At 35.0% G+C, this 18,559-nt stretch overlaps 1 protein-coding gene across 1 annotated transcript in view; it reads right to left on the bottom strand.

The window, feature by feature from the left end:
• LOC130020675 (transmembrane protease serine 11C-like) overlaps nt 1-18,559 on the bottom strand; it is a 57,148-nt gene that overhangs the window by 38,169 nt on the left and 420 nt on the right. Inside the window, exons 2-3 of the mRNA XM_056111302.1 lie at nt 9,622-9,737; nt 1,009-1,127 (exon numbers count right to left, since the gene is read on the bottom strand). Coding sequence (XP_055967277.1) covers nt 1,009-1,127; nt 9,622-9,737 — 235 coding nt within the window. The remainder of the gene's footprint in view (nt 1-1,008; nt 1,128-9,621; nt 9,738-18,559) is intronic.

Genomic DNA, 18,559 nt, shown 5'->3' with positions numbered 1-18,559 from the left:
AGTGTGAGTAGTTGGTATAGAGCAAATAGAAAATACTTGAGTTTTTGACGTGTGTTCAAAATCCTAGTTTTTCTCTCATAATTAACTATATATGTATAATACACACATGTTATATATATAAAATTTATATATAAACATATCTGTAGCTGTATATAGATACAGATATAATACAAGGAGCAATTTTCTTCTATATTGCAATTATACATATATGCATACATGTACATATATAAGATAAGGGGTAATTGCATGCAAAGCAATTTCATGATTCAATTTCCAACACTGCATGTTGATTCCAGCATTGCCAGGAATCACCCCTTGAATACAGAGGTAAGAGTAGTTCCTGAGCATTGCTGGGTGTGTAAAAAATATTCCTCTTCTCCACAAGTGACATTTAATTCTGGTGCATTCCATAGAAAATATGTCATTTAATAAACTGTGCCAAAGAAAGGCATATGCACAGACTGGATTCAGTCATTCTTAGTGGGAAATTTAAAAGATTTTTTGTTGGATCATAAAAGATAAAGTTTAGCACAGAACAATATTCTTAAATAGTCATTTAAAGTTTTCACTCTTTAATGGTAAATTCAAAAAGATAGTCTTCATTTTGAGCAATTTAATCTCTTTGTTGGCTATTATCTTCCTGAAGAACAGATATATAAAATATTCAACAAACAGAACTATTATGACTAGGTCAGATATCTTGGAGGTGGGATGTGTTTATTCATTGAACTTACTAAATGCATTAGGCATATTCATTACAGCAATTTCAGTAAATTGTCAGTAATTTCTTAGATATTCTCTAAATATATCTGACTTACTTTATTTTTTATGCATATGTGTCTAGCTGAATCTCTCTAAGAACTGACTGTCCTAATATCTAACTAAGGGAATGGTAAGAAATAGTGGGAAATTACAATTATTTCAGTTTAGAAAGTAGTTAATAGGATCCAGATACTTCTAGGCTAATAGCGTGTAAAAGGATAATGCAAAGAAGAAAATTAAACTTACCAAAGACGTTACTTTTATATTTAGGTTGATATATTGACTTGAATATGGTTTTTCAAACAAGCTGTCATAGTCAATGTTTTTGGCTTTAAAGCTGATGTGATAGTAGAGCGTTATCCTTCCTGAGAAAAGAAAGAAAATACTTTGGTTCTCATTATGTTGCTGCTTTTATTATTGAGTAAATAAATGAAATAGAGTATCCTGATAACATATTAGGTAACTTAACATTCTAGTAGTTTTGATTCCCAGTGATTACTGAAATAACTTTGGTACTGGGATTTTATTAGATTCTAACCTATTCCAAGAATGCATTCAGAATTTTTACATGTAAAATTTCAATTTTTTAACTTTCAAGTTTCAAGACAGATATATTACTATCAGAAGAAATAATATTAAAGCATAATTATTCTAGTCCTTATGATCATCATGAATTGCCCTGAAGAAAACCACCAATGTCCTAGGTTTTATTATTTGAAAACAAAAATGAATAAAATCGAAAGCAAAATGAGGGAAAACTTTTAATTGAAAATGAAATAAAATGAAAGAACAAAATTTCAAACCTTAGGAAAGTGAAGCAAAATTAAAAAAGGGGTTCTTGGTGGTCTGTGCTATGAGAATCGTTCACATTAAAATAAATAACAGGTACTGGTGAGGATGTCAAGAATAAGGGAACCCTTCCCCAACTGATGTTAATGTAAATTGTTACAACCATTTCAGAGAACACAATGACGCTTCCTCAAGACTAAAAATAGAGTGACCATATTCATCCTGTAATCTCATTTTTGGGTTTTATATTGAAAGAATATGAAAATATCAACTAGAAGAGTTGATATTTGGATGCCATTCCAATGTTTATTGCATAAAATTTATAATATATAAAATAGGAAAACATTTGGAAAGCCCATCAAGATACAAGTAGATTAAGATAGTGTGGTATGTAATGTATATACATCACACCTATCATGTAATACTAATTAGCTATAAAGAGATGAAACCCTGGCCCGAGAGGTAGTTCAGACAGGAGGGTGGTTGCCTTGCATGTGACTGATTCTGATTTAATCCCCGACACCACATATGATCCTCTGAGTACCTCCAGGAGTGATCCCTGAACACAGAGTCAGGAGTAAGTCTTGTTCACTCCTGGGTGTGTCCCCCACACCCATAAAAAGATAAAATTCTATTTTAAGCAAAATGAAAGAAACTTGCGAGGATTATATGAAGCAAAATAAATTTGAAGGAGAAAAGACAAATATTGAGTGATATCACCTAAAGGTGCACCTTACCTAAATGTAAGGAAAATTGTTCGTCAGGTTTGGGGGTATTTATATTTCATTTTTGTTTTATGAAAGTGGGTAAAATTTGGGGGAGATGGTTTCCCAAGCAATGCTAAGGAGCCTTAGGGTGCCCTTCCAGAAACTCTGTTCCAATGCAACGGACTAGTTATATAGTCCTGCTCAGACCTGCCGTTCTTGGAGATGAGTCAGACCAACTGAGATATCCCCAGAGCTGCAAGTGCCAATATCTGGTGCTGGGATTAAACAGAATTCGGCCATATGCAAGGTATGTAACTTAGCCCCTATAATTATATCTCCACTGTCCCCCAAATCTATAACTTTGGAAAGAAAAGACACCAAGTAACTCTTGTCTGTTAAAAAAGTTTAGTGATTTGTTTTAATATTAGATGACTTCATGACTAAGATGCTTTACTGCCAATTGTGAGGCCGTGAGTTCAATTCCTGGTGCTGTCCATGCATACTGAGCACAGCGCTGGGTGCTCTGCTATTTGCGACATGCAGCTCTGCTCTCTGTGATCACACAAGCGAGTTCAAGTTACTGTGAGCATCACAGCTAAAGAGTATGCCGGCTGGCAAATTCCTCAACTTAAAATACAACAAGCAAGCATGCTGCCAGGATGCCAAACTGGTATCAGAACAAAGAGTGTTCAAGATAAAGCAGTTACTCAAAACTAAAGCAAACAGCCAAAAATAAATAAACAAAAAAAATCAAAAAACAAAGAAAAGTTTGTGCTTAAAGTTTCATTTTTTAAAATTCAGATAATAATTTTCCAATATAATCTCACCTAGTTGAAAGAACCCAGGAAGGAAGAAGAATAAATGTCAGATCCTCCTATCATGGGTCAGGACTTATCTTTTAAAAAATAAATTGGGTTTAGTATGTGAACTTTTTTTTATTGCTGTTTGTGTTGTTTTGTTTCAGGCCCACACTCATGGCTTACTCTTGGCTCTATATTCAGGGATCACTCCTGACAGTACTCAGGAGACCATATGGGATGCTGGGTATCCAAGTTGGGGCCAGCTGCATGCAAGGCAAGCTCCCAACTAACTATACTATTATTCTGGACACCCTTGTTTTTTTGTTTATTTGGGGGTCCATACCCAAAAGTGCACAGGATCATTCCTGGTGGGGCTCAGAGGATCATAGGTGGTGCTGGGTATCAAACCACAGCTAGGCACAAGCAGTGAAAGCCTCCTATCCTCTATACTGTAATCCTAGAACCTAGTATGAGTTATCAGCAATACAGGCAATTCTGCCTAATTAGTTTGCTTTCAAATACCTCTACATTTCTGTTTCTATGCAAATGATATTTACTTCATTTAGAACATGACTCTCGTATTCCAGCACCTTCTCTCCTTTCTCCTAAATATCAGATTTCCAATATACTTAGAATATATTTCTGCTGTAAATTAATGATATGAAATTAATGATATGTTCATACACATATGCATATATTTATACATATATGTGTCTACACACATACATATGCATGTCTGCACAGATACACACACATATATAGAGATATAGATAGATAGATAGACAGATAGATAGATAGATAGATAGATAGATAGATATTAGCTTGGAAGGTGCTGATATCCAAGATTTCTCTATGTATTGATGTCGGTTCCATTTATTGTAGGAGACCACGAAGTCCTTAGGTCTGTCTGGATCCTGTGTGAGCTCTATGTAAGCCAGAATAAAGAAAATATACTCCAATGATCCAAAGAGATAATACAGAGGTAAAGAATTTGCCTTGTATGTAACTGTATGTAACTGACCACTATTGGGTGCCTGGCACCACATATGCACTGTCAGGAGTGATCCTTGAACACAGAGCCAGGAGAAAGGCCTGAGCCCTGCTGATTGTTTTTTATTTATTTATTTATTTATTTATTTATCCTAAAAAAAAGGATAAAAAAAAGAAAATGCACATCTAAACAGGATGACATTAATGACCCAAAATTGCTCAGAATTTTTTTTAAAAAGATGCATAAAAATAGAAAGTTTCTCTAGAATGCTAATGGGAAATTACTTAAATAGAAATTACAGAATGTCAGCACTATCTATGACAGATGTTTGAATAAAACATGTTTTTCACAATTGGATTGATATTATTATTATTTTGTTCTTTTGTTCACTATCGAAACAGTGACTGTGCTTCCCTTGGCGAACACTATTTACCTGATGTCAATTTTTATGTTTAGAGCTATATTAATTTCACTAGTTCATGTCTTCTGTTCAGATTTCTCATTATTCTTTTTATTTAAAATAATATTTTAAATAATCCAAGACTGTACTAGGTATTTATAACATTGTATAGTAAAAATGTTGGAATTAAAGGGAATGTTTGGGGATTATTTTATTATGTGTGTGCATGTCTGTGTGGATGTGTATATTTTAGTTTTTAAAATAAGTATTTTGGGGAACCTAAATGAAGTTTAGAGGTCTTGTGGCAACTCCTGGCATAGTTGGTCAAGCAGCTTGATGGCTCACGTGAGGCGCCAAGTATATCTCTGCTTCTGGGTCCTCCATCTGGTACTTGGAGGATTTGGAACTGTATCTAGTGATACTGAGCTGGTGTGTGGTGTCAGGGATCAAACTGGGATCAGTGGCATGCCAGTGTGCACCCTACCCTCAGTACTATCTTCAAGACTCAAAATCTGTACTTTTAAATGGAAACAACTTGGCCACTTGAGACCCATTAAATCAAGTTAGTGAGTAAAGAAATCTAAAATGGGACTGGAGTTATAGTACAGTGGATAGGGCATTTGCCTTGCACACAGCTGATCTGGGTTTGATCCCCAGCATCCCATATGATCCCTGGAGCACTGCCAGGAGTAATTGTAATTCCTGAGTGCAGACCCAGGAGTAACCCCTTTGCATCAAGGGGTGTGACCCAAAAAATAAAAAAAAATCTAAAATGTCAATCAAGGAAGTTGATTTGTGTCTTTTAAAAAATGTCACTTGTTCTGTGACAAATAGAATTTCTTTAGTATTCAAGGTCATACATATACTATATACTGATAATTAACTAATTGCAGAGGGACAGAAAATAAATCATTGCCAGCTGAAAGGTTGCCTTGCATGTGGCAGACCCATGTTAGTTAGCGTCTTTAGGTCTAACTCCTCATCTTCCTAGCAAAAATGCTAACTTCCGGAAGGACTGCTAGATGGAACACTCCAAGTTCTCCTGTTCTCTGTAAAGTTGGTAGTTCCAACTCCCTTATCCATGTAGTCAGTAACCCACAATGAATGAGAGCTCTTCTCCCCTTACTTTTAGGCTAGTGACTCTTCCCTAACTGGTACCACCGCTGGTGAAGACAACCAAGATAGTTTAGAGTTGATCATAAAAAAAATAGAGAATGGGTGGAAGTCCAATTCCAGGTTAAGGAGCTAAACTTTTTAGGTAATACCACTTACCCACTCATTGAATCAAACATTTACTCTCTTCATTATAGAACAAACACTCTAGGGCCACTGGGGAAAGTCTTTTCTCCACAATTCCCCACTCCTATTCCTGTGGAGGCTCTTCTTTTCTTTCAATAGACTCACTCAGTTTTCAGTGATGACTGAAGCATTTGTAAATTCTTTTGCATTTCACTCCAAGAGCCTGCTCCTCCTCCAAAAATAGGATAATAATATAGGATCAGGTGAAGAAGAAAAAGCAGTTGTCTCAGAATGCAAATTTATGATGTTTTGGTTTGTCCAGCTGTCTTTGTGTAACTAATTACGGGCTCAAGGGCAAGAGTAGTTATTGTATGAAGATGACTCATTGCTTCTAGGTTTGGAGTCTGAAGGAATGAACTAGAAAACCTTTAAATGACATTGAAATTTCATTCAAGAGGGAAGGACCATAAAGGCTACTGTGCATGATGTGAAAAATAGGTTAAAAAGCACAGTTAATTTTATCAGTCTGAAATTTGATTTATTTTGTGCTGACTATGAATTTTTTTGTTTTATTTGGGGGCCACACCCAGCTGTGCTCAGGGCTTATTCCTGACTGCACTCAGGGCTCAGGGAATCATATAGAATGCCAAGGATAGAACGTAAGTCAGCTTGTGCAAGGCTAGTGCCCTACCCACTGGACAGTCACTCAGGCTCTAATAATATGTAGATTGTAAAAGATTTTTAATTTATTAAGTTTTGTAATATACACCAGATAATCTGACATTCCTAAGGTTAAAAAAAGACACGTAATGACTAAAAAATTCATGAACTGTTATACCTAAAATTAATATAATTTTACATGTAAATTTTAATGTAAATGCATGTAAATTTTAGCTCAAAACATAGTAGAAAGATAAATAAATATCCCAGCTTGAATATTTAGGCAGCTGAAAGTATTTCTGAAATCTTTAACCTGAGAGTTGTTTAATTTTCCAAGTGACCCCTTAGACAGAAACTGAGAGAATAGGTCACTCACTCCCCATATGTGGGTGCTCTGTATCAGGTTCATAGGGAATTTTTATGCATTATTGCTCTGGAAGAATGGCTAACGTGTACCACATCCTCATCTCTCAGTTAAAGGAGTACCAAGTCTCTCTAGATATTCTGGGTTTGATTGATTGCAATCTATTATGCTCACAAATTAGCTAGGGTCTAATTTCTAGGGCCATCTTGGTCTCTTCCAAATTCTTTTATAAGCCTTATGTAAAAAGGAGACCTTCATCTACTCTTAAGATATTGGGACAATTGTAGTGTATGAGAAATTAAAACACAAATCTCTTCAAAGACAAGCTATGCAAAGGGATATAGCAATAGTACAGCGTGTAGAGTGTTTGCCTTGCATGTGGCAGACCCAGGTTCAATCCCTGGTACCACATATAATCCACTGAGCCCATCAGGAGTGATTCCTGAGTGCAGTTCCAGGAGTAAAGTGCCTGAGCACTCCCTGAGGTGAATGCCTCCATTAAAAAAAGCAACAAGATAACCTTTTAAAATATTTTTCCTTATCTCCTCTTTCTGGCACTTTTACATACTTCATGAGAAGCAATAGTTTATGTATTTATATTTTGAGTAAGTACCTTGTATTTAGACGTTTATAGGCATCAGCTCTAACTATTACTCTTGGTCTTGCAGTGGTAGCAGCTGACATTATCATCTACCTAGTAATCATGTTCACACAGAACCCTGCCTGTTGATGAGCACATATAAAGTATGATGCAGAGATGGTTTTAAACACCTAGTTCTTGGGAGGATGGCCTCTATATCCTGCTGTATGCAACCCTCTTTGTCTCTACATAAATACTTACCCTCTTGTAAACTTAAGTGGATGTTTAGTCAGCTAGATTGCATCTTTCTTAAATATAATTTTATCAGAAAATACTGCAGTGTTTTAAATTCATTGATTCAAATCTATGAATCATGAGTTATATTGCATGGGACCATGGTGACAATAGATTATTCTAGGGAAAATATTTATTAAACATACCCAACACTGTTCTTCTTGATTTAATAAACAATGGTTCTTTTATTAATTTTTATGAATTAATTTTATTGAGAAATCAGTTTTACAGTGATTCTTGTTCATATATGCATTACTTATTAAACATGTATCTGTAAATAACTATAAATTTAAATGCATTATGAACTTAACTATAAACTGTCTTGATTTTTTCTTTCAAAAATTTTTATTTCTTGTAAGAATATAAGACTATTTCTTATGGAAAGACCCTTCTTGAAAGGGTTCATTAGTAAAGAGCAGTTGCAGAGAACAGGGCACAAAAATCTATTTTTAGGAAAAAAACTAAGTTGCCTGTCCTTTTTTTCTATTTTAAACAATGTAAACAAAAAATCTGCGATACTTTTAAAAATTATTTCATCATTCACTAATAGGAAACACTATATTTTAAAGAGGTTAGTCTTTAAAAATAATCATTTTGGGCACGGCCATGGCATCCAAGGCACACGGACCTAATCCAGAGCCCAGGAGTTTGTGGCAGAAATGTGAATGGACTATCCACCTCCTCCCCCCGCCTCCCCACCCCCGGCAGCATGGTAGCCTCGCCTCAGAGCTTATTGGACAGCCAGGTATGAGTCGGCGGTGAGGGGGCAACTGCAGTCTCATGGGATGGGGGATGGAACCGGCTCATCCTTCATGCCCTACCAAGGCCACGAGTTGCCTCCCATGAGCGGCTCTCCGGCACAGCCAAGGCACCAGATGCACAGAAACTAATCTCATAATTATCCGGCTCTTGGCAGAAATCCCTCCAGACTTAATTAGTAAAATATCAGAAATCTAAATTTGCATGGCCATTATTGCGGCTGCACGGCATCATATGGTTTTCATAACCAGCAGTAGAAGACAAATTATTTCACAATATCTTTCCAGCAGTTCTGATTGTTGGGGGGAAATTCCAAACAATAATGGTGCATCTTTAATGTAACCAAAGTAGAGAGTTAAGTAGAAATCATCTGCCTCACAGGCACTGGAAGAGGTGGGAGGGGGGTACACTGGGGTTCTTGGTGGTGAAAAATAATTACTGGTGAAGGGAAGGGTATTTGATTATTGTATGACTGAGACTTAAACCTGAAAGCTTTGTAACTTTTCTCATGATGATTCAATAAATAAATTTAACAAAAATAAAATAAATGGGCTGGAGCGGTAGCACAGGGGTAGGGCGTTCGCCTTACAAGCGGCCAACATGGCCGACCCGAGTTCGATTCCTCCGCCCCTCTCGGAGAGCCCGGCAAGCTACCAAGAGTATTCGATATGCCAGACACAGTAACAACAAAGTCTCCAATGGAGACGTTACTGGGCCCGCTCGAGCAAATCGACGATCAACGGGAGGGCCTTTACCTTTACCTTTACCTTTTAAAATAAAATAAAATTTATCATTTTGGTACCAGTTTACTATAGTGTTAACGTTCGTGTTTTAGGTCACAAGGTTACTGCACAACATGGGAATATTGCATTTTTAGGGAGAATTTTATGTGATCATATTGTATATTTTACATTTTAGACTAAGAATATTTAAAGCACAGAGCCCTATATTCTAAGCTTTTATACTTGTTAACTCCTAGATCATCTCTCTAGAAACTTAAGTTAGGCAAAAGTAAGAGCAGTGCTACTTTATTCATCACTGTATTACCAGAAACAAAGTATTTATAAGGAATTAAAGAAGAGTAGGCCAAACCTTTAGATTTAGTATGCCTTGGAGCAAAATCTCCAGTAATTGTTAGCAACCATAAAAAATTCTTCCTTGAGAATATTATCGCCTAATTCTGTTCTTTCCTTCACTCTAAAAATTTAGTTTTTCTCTATAGTGAGGTAAGTAAGTAATTCTGTTCTATAGGGAGGCTTGAATAAGGAGCACTCACCACATGTGATAAAGTAAGCAATGAGTCCGATGAGCACCGCGGCAGTCACAATTATTAGGATGCCCAGAGTAAGCTTTCCGCACCTAGTGAGTTTCATTTTTGTGTTGGATTCTGTTCTGTGTGGAAAGAAAACGAAAGCAGGTTTTTATGTAAGCAAATTATAGTATTCTTAGAAGTAAAGATGAATTTCATATTAAATTAAAAAGTATATTATTTTATTTATGGATTTAGTAGATAAAAGAACTTATAAAAATGTATAGAATTAGTGATACAAAAGTTCCTCATCTTGCTTTTTCAGTGAATATGAAATATAATGACAATACTAGAAATATTTTATTCAGAAATTTATTCAAAATTTTGTAACTGTTCTATTATGGATTAGGCATATTGTAGCACTGTAGCACTGTCCTCCCATTGTTCATCTACTTGCTCAAGAGGGCAACAAAATTGTTACTGTTTTTGACATATTGAATATGTCACAGGGAGCTTGTCAGGCTTTGGTATGTGATCAAGATACTCTCGTAGGAACAAAAATACGTGAAAGGCAATGTGTACCTCACAGCTTACTGAGAGGAGATAGATAACAAAGAGAATAATAAAGTATATCACACACACACACACACACACACATATATATACATCTAACTAGCTAGGAGAGATTAAGTGCTGTGCAAAAAAATGTAGTAGTAGGTAAAGAAAATCAAATATTTAGAAACGTGTGAAATGATGGTGTAACAGATTACAGTATTATGCAAAGGCCAAGTTAGGTTTATTGAGAAGGTAAAATCTGAACAGACTTGCCGCTTAGGTGAGAAGGTAAGCCATCCATATATCTGGAATTTAGGGGAAACAACTTTATAGAGATTTTGGGAAAGAAGGATTTATTTTCTATGTTAGGATGGCAGTATGGATGGAGCAGTGAATGAGGAGGGGAGGAGTAGTAAGAGTTTATGTCCCAGATCATATAGACTGTTGTGAATATATAGCGTATAGGAATAATTTTGACTTTTTCTGTGAGTGGAATGCAGCTAGAGGAGATATTTGACAGAAGATGTACTAATATGATGTAATTATTCAATGGGATACTGCCTGACGACTGGAAAGTAAGTTATAGGGAATAAGGGTGGAAGTCAAGTGATAGACAATAAATCATAACAATAAAGCAAATACAAGATGATGTTGATTTGGACCAAAATGGTGGATGAGAGGGAATGGAGAGGGAGGGAAGTTTGGATATATTTTGAGTACAGAGATGACAGTACTTCCTGAGGGAATAGTGTGGATTTTGAACACAAAACAGGGAATAAGAATTGTGTCTGATTTTTTTCACTTAAAACTAGAAGGGTTTTTTATTTTTATCAACGGAGATAGGAATGATGCTGATGACAGGGGTTTTATTATTATATTTTAAATAAAATAATGGTATTATATTTAATATAGTATCTCTTATCATGTTACCTAGCTAATAACTTAAAATATTCAGTCTCTTCATTTCAATGTTAGTAAAAGTAATTAATTTTTTCTAATATAGGCAACATGGTCAAAATAGTGGTAATTTTTATTTGGTATTGATGCAGATACTACATCACTAAATTGCCCAGGATCTTTCACACTGCCCTATGTCACCTCTGCTCTGATATTCATGCCTTCCATCCTTCTTATTGTTTTGTAAACCAAGTCCAAGGATTCAGCATTGTTCTATAATCCTCTCTTTATTCCATAGATGAGCAAGTTAATACGGTATTACAGGTTGCGGATTGGACAACGCCAAGCCTCCACATTTTGAATTAACAATACTTTACTTTTACCCCTTTCTTGGAATTCACAGATTCTTGAAGGAGAAAGGAATGACTTCTAACAGGAACACCTTTTCATTTCTCTCTAGGATATCCATCTGTATTGAAGCTTCCCTCTGTCTTTCTACTCACAGGCATGGAGACCAAACCCTGATGGTTAAGGCCTCTGATAACTTTAAAAAAGTGTTTTTTCTCAAACATAAGCTAGGTTGCACATCTATGACTGCTGATGAACCTGACCGGAGAATGGCTGCATTCCCCTACTGAAGTACTCCTGCCAGAAGTTGTGATGCTCCTGTTCCAGTGCTCCCCGGCTGATCCAGTGCTTCCTGAAATTTATTGGACTCCTAATAGCTGCTCCCCTGGGAATCATTGCTGTGACCATTCCTGATGCTGTTACAGGAGAGCACGGAGAGACTAGCAAGGGGAACGTGTGCTTGAGAGAACCTAGGCCCTTCATAACATAAGGTTCTTCTATGGGATAAACTTCCTTGTAATAAACTGCCACTAAGATCAACCGGCCTGGCCCTCGTCTCTTCCTTCGTCTGCCCTTGGCCATCAGTCGTCCAGAGAGCCCGCGAACACACAACCTTCAGCGTGCATAGTTTTTTACAATCCCTGACTTATTTCACCATTTAGTGTGATACCCTGCAGTTCCATGCACATTGCAGTGAACTGTATGATTTCCTCTTTTCTTAGAGCTGCATATTATTTTATTGACTATTTAGGCTACAATTTCTTCATTCATTTATTTGCCTTTTCACATTTAGGTTGTTGTCATATCCTGGCTATTTCACTAAATACTGAGGCAAATGTAGGTGATTACATATCTTTTTGAATCGACGATTTCGTGTCTGGGGAGGAGGTAACCCAAAGTGGAACTGCCAAGTTGTCTGGGTACTCCACTCTTTTTTTTGGTGAAACACCATGAGGTACAGTTATAGACTTACAAATTTTTGTGCTTGAGTTTCAGTTATACAGTGATCAAGTACCCATCCCTCCAACAGTGCCCATCCTCCACCACCACGGGTCCCAGCATCCCTCCCACCCCCCATCACCCCATCTCAGAGAGGTAAAAAAGTATAGTCAAAGTGATATCTGCAATTGTTTGTTCATTGCAGCACTCTTTACAATAGCCAGAATCTGGAAAAAACCTGAGTGCCCGAGAACAGATGACTGGTCAAAGAAACTTTGGTACATTTACACAAGGAGTACTATGTAGCTGCTAGAAAAGATAAAGTTATGAAATTTACATATAAGTGGTACTACATGGAAAGTATCATGTTAAGAGAAATGAGTCAGAAAGAGCGGGATAGACACAGAAAGATTCCACTCTTATTTTTTTAAAAAAATCTCCATACTGTTTTCCATAGAGACTGAACCAGAAAACTCTCCCACCAGCAGTGAATGTGGATTTCTTTTTCACCACAGTCCCACCAACAGTGGTTGTTTCCATCTTTTTAATATATGATATATTCACTAGTGTCGAATGATATATCATTATTATTTTAATTTGAATTTCCCTAATAATAAGTGATAATGACCACTTTTTTAATATGCCCACTGGCCATTTGGATGTCTTCTTGGAAGATGTGTATGTTCATCTTCTCTTCCTATTTTTGTATGGAATTACTATTTTTCAATTGTTTAGCTTTGTAAATCTTGGATATTAGCTGTTTATCTCATGTATTATGTGCAAATATTTTCTTCCATTCAATGTCAGTATAAATATAGTTTAAATATAGATTTTACACTTAATTATTAGATATGTTGAATATAATTTTCTAAACTTACCCTTTCCCACAAGGTATTATGCAATCTTAATTTTTTATTGAGTAAATTTGATAACTTAATTAATATTGATTAACAATATTAATAGGAGAAAACAAAGTAAAAAATACATATAATTAGGTGAAAAGAACCTAGGAATGCAGATGGCAGTGATTGTAATAGAAATGTGGTGTTTTCCTAAAATTCTGGGCAAGTTTCTTACTAATACTATATTGGTTCCAGAATCCTGTAATTATGAAATATCGCTTAATCTCACATTGTTAGTAATCTCACATTTCTTACCTCAATAACTAACAAACAAGTGTTTGGCTGCATTTGACAGGTTTCTATTTGTTGGGGAAAAAACTTCTTCCATTTAACAGATATCAATTTACTCCCATTTCTAGGGAAAGAAGGTTGTGAAACTATTTCCAGTTTCATTGAAATTTTTAGATATCCAAACTTTTAATCTTAAGAGCACAATTTTTTTTAAATTCTAAAGTTTTCTTAATATGTTTGTTTGTTTTTTTCTTTTTTTTTTTATTAGTGAAACACCATGAGGTACAGTTATAGACTTACAGATTTTAAGAGCACAATTTTTTAAGGCAACAATTGATTCAGGTGGCTGATTCCTCTAGTACCTAGTCCATATCAGATATTTCTAGTTATCCTTTAAAATGTTTCTCACAATATTTTTGAGGAAATGTCAAATAAACATTCGCACACTGTATTTTTGTTGTGATATCTTTTGTCTCTTTTTACTCAGAACAGCATCCTTCCTTTTTAATGTTTTGTTACTGTTTAAAAATTATTCATCTATTCTAAATCCTAACCCTTTGTAGGATCTGTATTTTTTAAATTAAAATCTTATTTTTTTAATGAATCACCATGAGATTCATACCTACAAAGCTGCTCATGATCAGGTTTCAGTCTTACAATGATCCAACACCCATCCCTCCACCAGTGTCCATTTTCCACCACCATTTACCCAGGATCTGTATTTTATAAAATCTTTTGCAGTACTGAGACTGAAAGCAGGTTCTCATACATATAAGATATATGCAATACCACTGAGCCACACCTCAACCTTGTAGTTTTCATTTCCACTCAATGTAGGTCTTGTCTTTAACTTTCTTAATGAAATTTTCACAGAGCAGTTGTTTTGATTCATTTACTTACTTGGTTTGTTTTGTTTTGTTTTGTTTTGTGTTTTTGGGCTACACCTGGCAATTCTCAGGACTTTCTCCTGTCTCTACTCCGGGATCAACTCTGGTGGGGCTTGGCAGACAATATGGGGTGTGGGGATTTAGTCAGGTCAGCTTCATGCAAAGCAAATGCCCTATCCACTATATTAATGCTCCAGTCTTTATGTCTAAATATTGTTAAAGAATATGTTTTCTTAGCACACATATATATATAAGATGTGTCTTTAGAAGTAAAATAATTTATGGTATTTATGTTTATTAAGCATTTTATTTTCTTTGGTGGTGGGAGCTGATTTGGCAACATTTGGTAATGCTTAGGGCTTTTTCCTGGCTCTGATCTCAGAGATCACTTCTGCTTGGCTCAGGGCACCATATTAGGTGCCAGCCAGGGATCAACCTTGGGCTGGCCATGTGCTAGGTAACCCTACTTGCTGTACTATCACTCTGACCCAATTTATTGAGCATTGTCTATGTATAAGATATTGCCAACATGATACAAGTATTCAATCATGAAAAAAATTCTTAATAAATGTGAAATGCAAAAACTGTAAATAATTTTTATGTGTAATTAAACAAGTTTTTAAGCATAGTGGTAGTATTTGCTAACAAGGATGCTCTAGAAAGCACCACAAACTGCTTGATTTCAACATCAGAAATTAATTGTTTCAGTTTGTGAGGTTAAAAGTCTAAGATCAAGGTGTTGGCAACTTTGGTTTCTTCTGATGCCTCTCTCCTTGTCTTAGAGGTAGCTACATTCTTGGTCTTCACATAGTCTTCCTTCTGCACATGTCTGTGTCCTAATTTTCTTTTATTATAAAGACACCAGCAATATTATATTTACTTACACTAATGATCAATTACCTCATTACAGCATGATTATATCTTTAGAGACCCTATAACCAAGTAAAATTAGTCTTTTGAAGACCCTATTACAAAGTAAAAGTACTTTGTCTTAATTAGTTAAGACATTAGCACACTAACTTTGAAGTAATCTAATTCAGTTCATAACATGTTTTGACTTATATTTATTAATGTTCATAACATTTAATATTTATTAATATGTATAATATGGTCATAATTAAAGCTCTCATAAGCATATAAAATGGTTAATTGTTGATTAATAGCTTATTGACAATTACTAATACTGATGATGCTTATCCCGTGACGTATTCGATATGCCAAACACAGTAACAACAAAGTCTCCAATGGAGACGTTACTGGGCCCATTCGAGCACATCGAAGATCAACGGGAGGGCCAATGTTTACTAATACTTATATTTATTAATACTTAATGTTCATATTATAGCTAAATAACCTCACAGTAGGGACCACTCTCAGCAGCACTTAGGGCTCTAAGCTCATTCCCTGTGATTCTTAGCCTGTTATGTGGGCCTGATGGTTTTGGTACTTGGTCCAGTGGTGGTGCAGTACTCAGGCCTGACAATGCTTAGGGACCACTAGGACTGTATCTGAGGGAGTTTAGAGCCAGTGAGAGTCTTGCACATTTTAGGCATATTATTCTGACACTTAGGTTATCTCCTTGGTTCTCTCATGTTACCTTTTTATATCTGATATTATATTCTAATAGTCCACATATTTTTGTAAGTTATTGTATGGGTTAAAGTTCTTATACAAGTATATTACACATATATCAACATACATTAGAATGACTATAGTAAAATATCACTTAGTTTGGTACACATTGAGTTTTATTTACAAACAGAATCAAATATCTATCAAGAAATTTACACTTTAGTCAAGTCATTTCCTAAACAAATAATATTGTCTGAAGAGTTAACACAAAAGAGAAATTTAATGTACGTGAAATTATAATTCTTGATATTTTTAAAAATTTTATATTAATAATTTAAACAGATTTAAATATATTCTGTCAGGCAGGGCTAGAGAGATAGTACAGTGGGGACTTGCTTTGCACACGAGCAACCTGGGTTTGATCCCTGGCACCCCATATGTTCCTCAGTCCTCAACTCAACAGGAGTGATTCCTGAGAACCACTAGGAGTGGCCCCCAAATATATATTTTGTAAAAATTAAGTTTTCACCCTGTCATAAAATATATCTCATACACTATAATAATCATATGTAAAATGATTCCAAGTCAATTTTTATTACATGATAAAGTAAAATCTAAAATATCATAAAAGATGTCTCATTCTGTATGTTAATAAAAAAACACACTTTCCTCATTAAAGGTAAGTAAAGAGTATTTACTTATCAACAGCAATTTTTAAATTTTTTGAAATACAAATGACTAAATAATATACATGATGATCAGGTAAGTTAAATCCTGCAAATGAGTATTTTGTCCTATAGCATTATTTTCCATACCTACAGGTGTTTTCTTGCATAATTCATTCAATGCGCATTGCCAGAGAATAAATAAAATAAAATAAAAATTTGACAGATGGAGTGAAAATTTTTTGTAGAAAACACTAGAGTATGTTTTCTATTCTCAATTGTGTCCCGATATATTGAACTATATAAGTTTTGCTTTTATAGGTAAAATTCAATACTAGAAATTTTACGGTATCTTAGCCGGGGCTGGAGCGATAGCACAGCGGGTAGGGCGTCTGCCTTGCACGCAGCCAACATGGCCGACCCGAGTTTGATTCCTCCGCCCCTCTCGGAGAGCCCTGCAAGCTACCGAGAGTATTCGATGTGCCAGACACAGTAACAACAAAGTCTCCAATGGAGACGTTACTGGGCCTGCTCGAGCAAATAGATAAGCAGATACTATTAATTCATTGTTTATTATTTTATCTATAGCTGATTCTTAAGTGCAAGAATTCTTTTTACTTTGGTAGAATTGTTTATATTTAAAATTCCATCCAATGTCAACTGTGAGACAGAAAACAATTTGGAGATAAAAGTGATGACACAGATCACCCATCCCAGTTTCTTAATTTTAAAGAAGAGTTTAAAATAGTAGGTCAATATTTTCCCTTAAAGACATTAAGTTCAAATCTAGGTTTTCCAAGTACATTCTCTTTAGTATCTAAAAAGAATTTTCTTTTTAGTAGTAAACTGTATATAATAAGCAGTAATACACTATTTTGAGTTAGAAGTATTTTCTTATTTCAAGATGAAAAATTAACTCATAGAAAGTACTTTAGCTGACAACTCTTAGTTATATGATAGTCAAAAAGATCACTTCAGTGACTTTTGATTCAGAATGAATTTTGACTTACAAATGTAATATCATGGGTAGTGAATAAAAATTAATTTTAAAGGCACATGAACTAAGTGTTTATTTCTTTAATTATCATCTGAGTTTCTAAGACATACATGTTCTTCTTACCTGTGATTTATTGACTTGAAAACTGATTATCTTGGTATGTATGTGTTCGTAAATTCAAAAGGAAAGTTTAGCTTTGTCTATATCAGTATTCTATAGAGTGGTCCACAAAAAAAATTCAAGACATGTAAATTTAACTTCCCCAAAGTGTTGTTATTATGTGGAGTTCTGGTTAAGATGGTATAGCTTATTATTTGAAAAAATTTTTCTTGAATAGGAGTGTAAGCAAAGAAGTTGTCTTAATTTTTGTCTAAATTTTCTAGTGTATCTTTGCCCATGTATATTTTAAAATTTTCTGGGTATAATATTAAAAAGCTTGGGATGATCATAGAATGATTTAATTAATTCAGAAAATATAAGTTGCTGGTGGGTTGTAATTTTTTTAATCTCTTGGAAGAAGGTAGCCAGGAACTGTCTATAGATTGTCATATGTTGTTTATGTAGCATAAGGAACTAAGTTAACATGGACATAATACTCAGTGCTTAGATGCCAAGATCAAACAGATTAATCAGGGTTTTTGTTTATTTGTTTTTTTTGTTAGATAACAAGGATTATCAGTAGCTGTTTCATAGAGATTATTTCAGGGATTCTGTTACAGCTCATTAGTTAAATATTAATGTGAAATTGTAAAGGTAAAATATTTCACTTTAAAGCTATTGATCTGCAAGTTACATTCCACCCAACATTGTACTATTCACCAAGATTATAGGTATTGACAAACTATGAAAATAGGAAGCTGTCTAAATTTTCATTAAGAATTTAGGACCACAGATCAGAGAGATAGTACAGGTGTACTATAAGTACACTTGCCTTGCACACAATCAACCTTTGTTTGATCCCGGACACCACAT

This window comes from Sorex fumeus, unplaced genomic scaffold, assembly GCF_029834395.1.
Source record: "Sorex fumeus unplaced genomic scaffold, SorFum_2.1 ptg000013l, whole genome shotgun sequence".
NCBI lineage: Eukaryota > Metazoa > Chordata > Mammalia > Eulipotyphla > Soricidae > Sorex > Sorex fumeus.
Note: the sequence above shows the minus strand (reverse complement) of the source record. Positions and strands in the feature narration are given on the sequence as shown.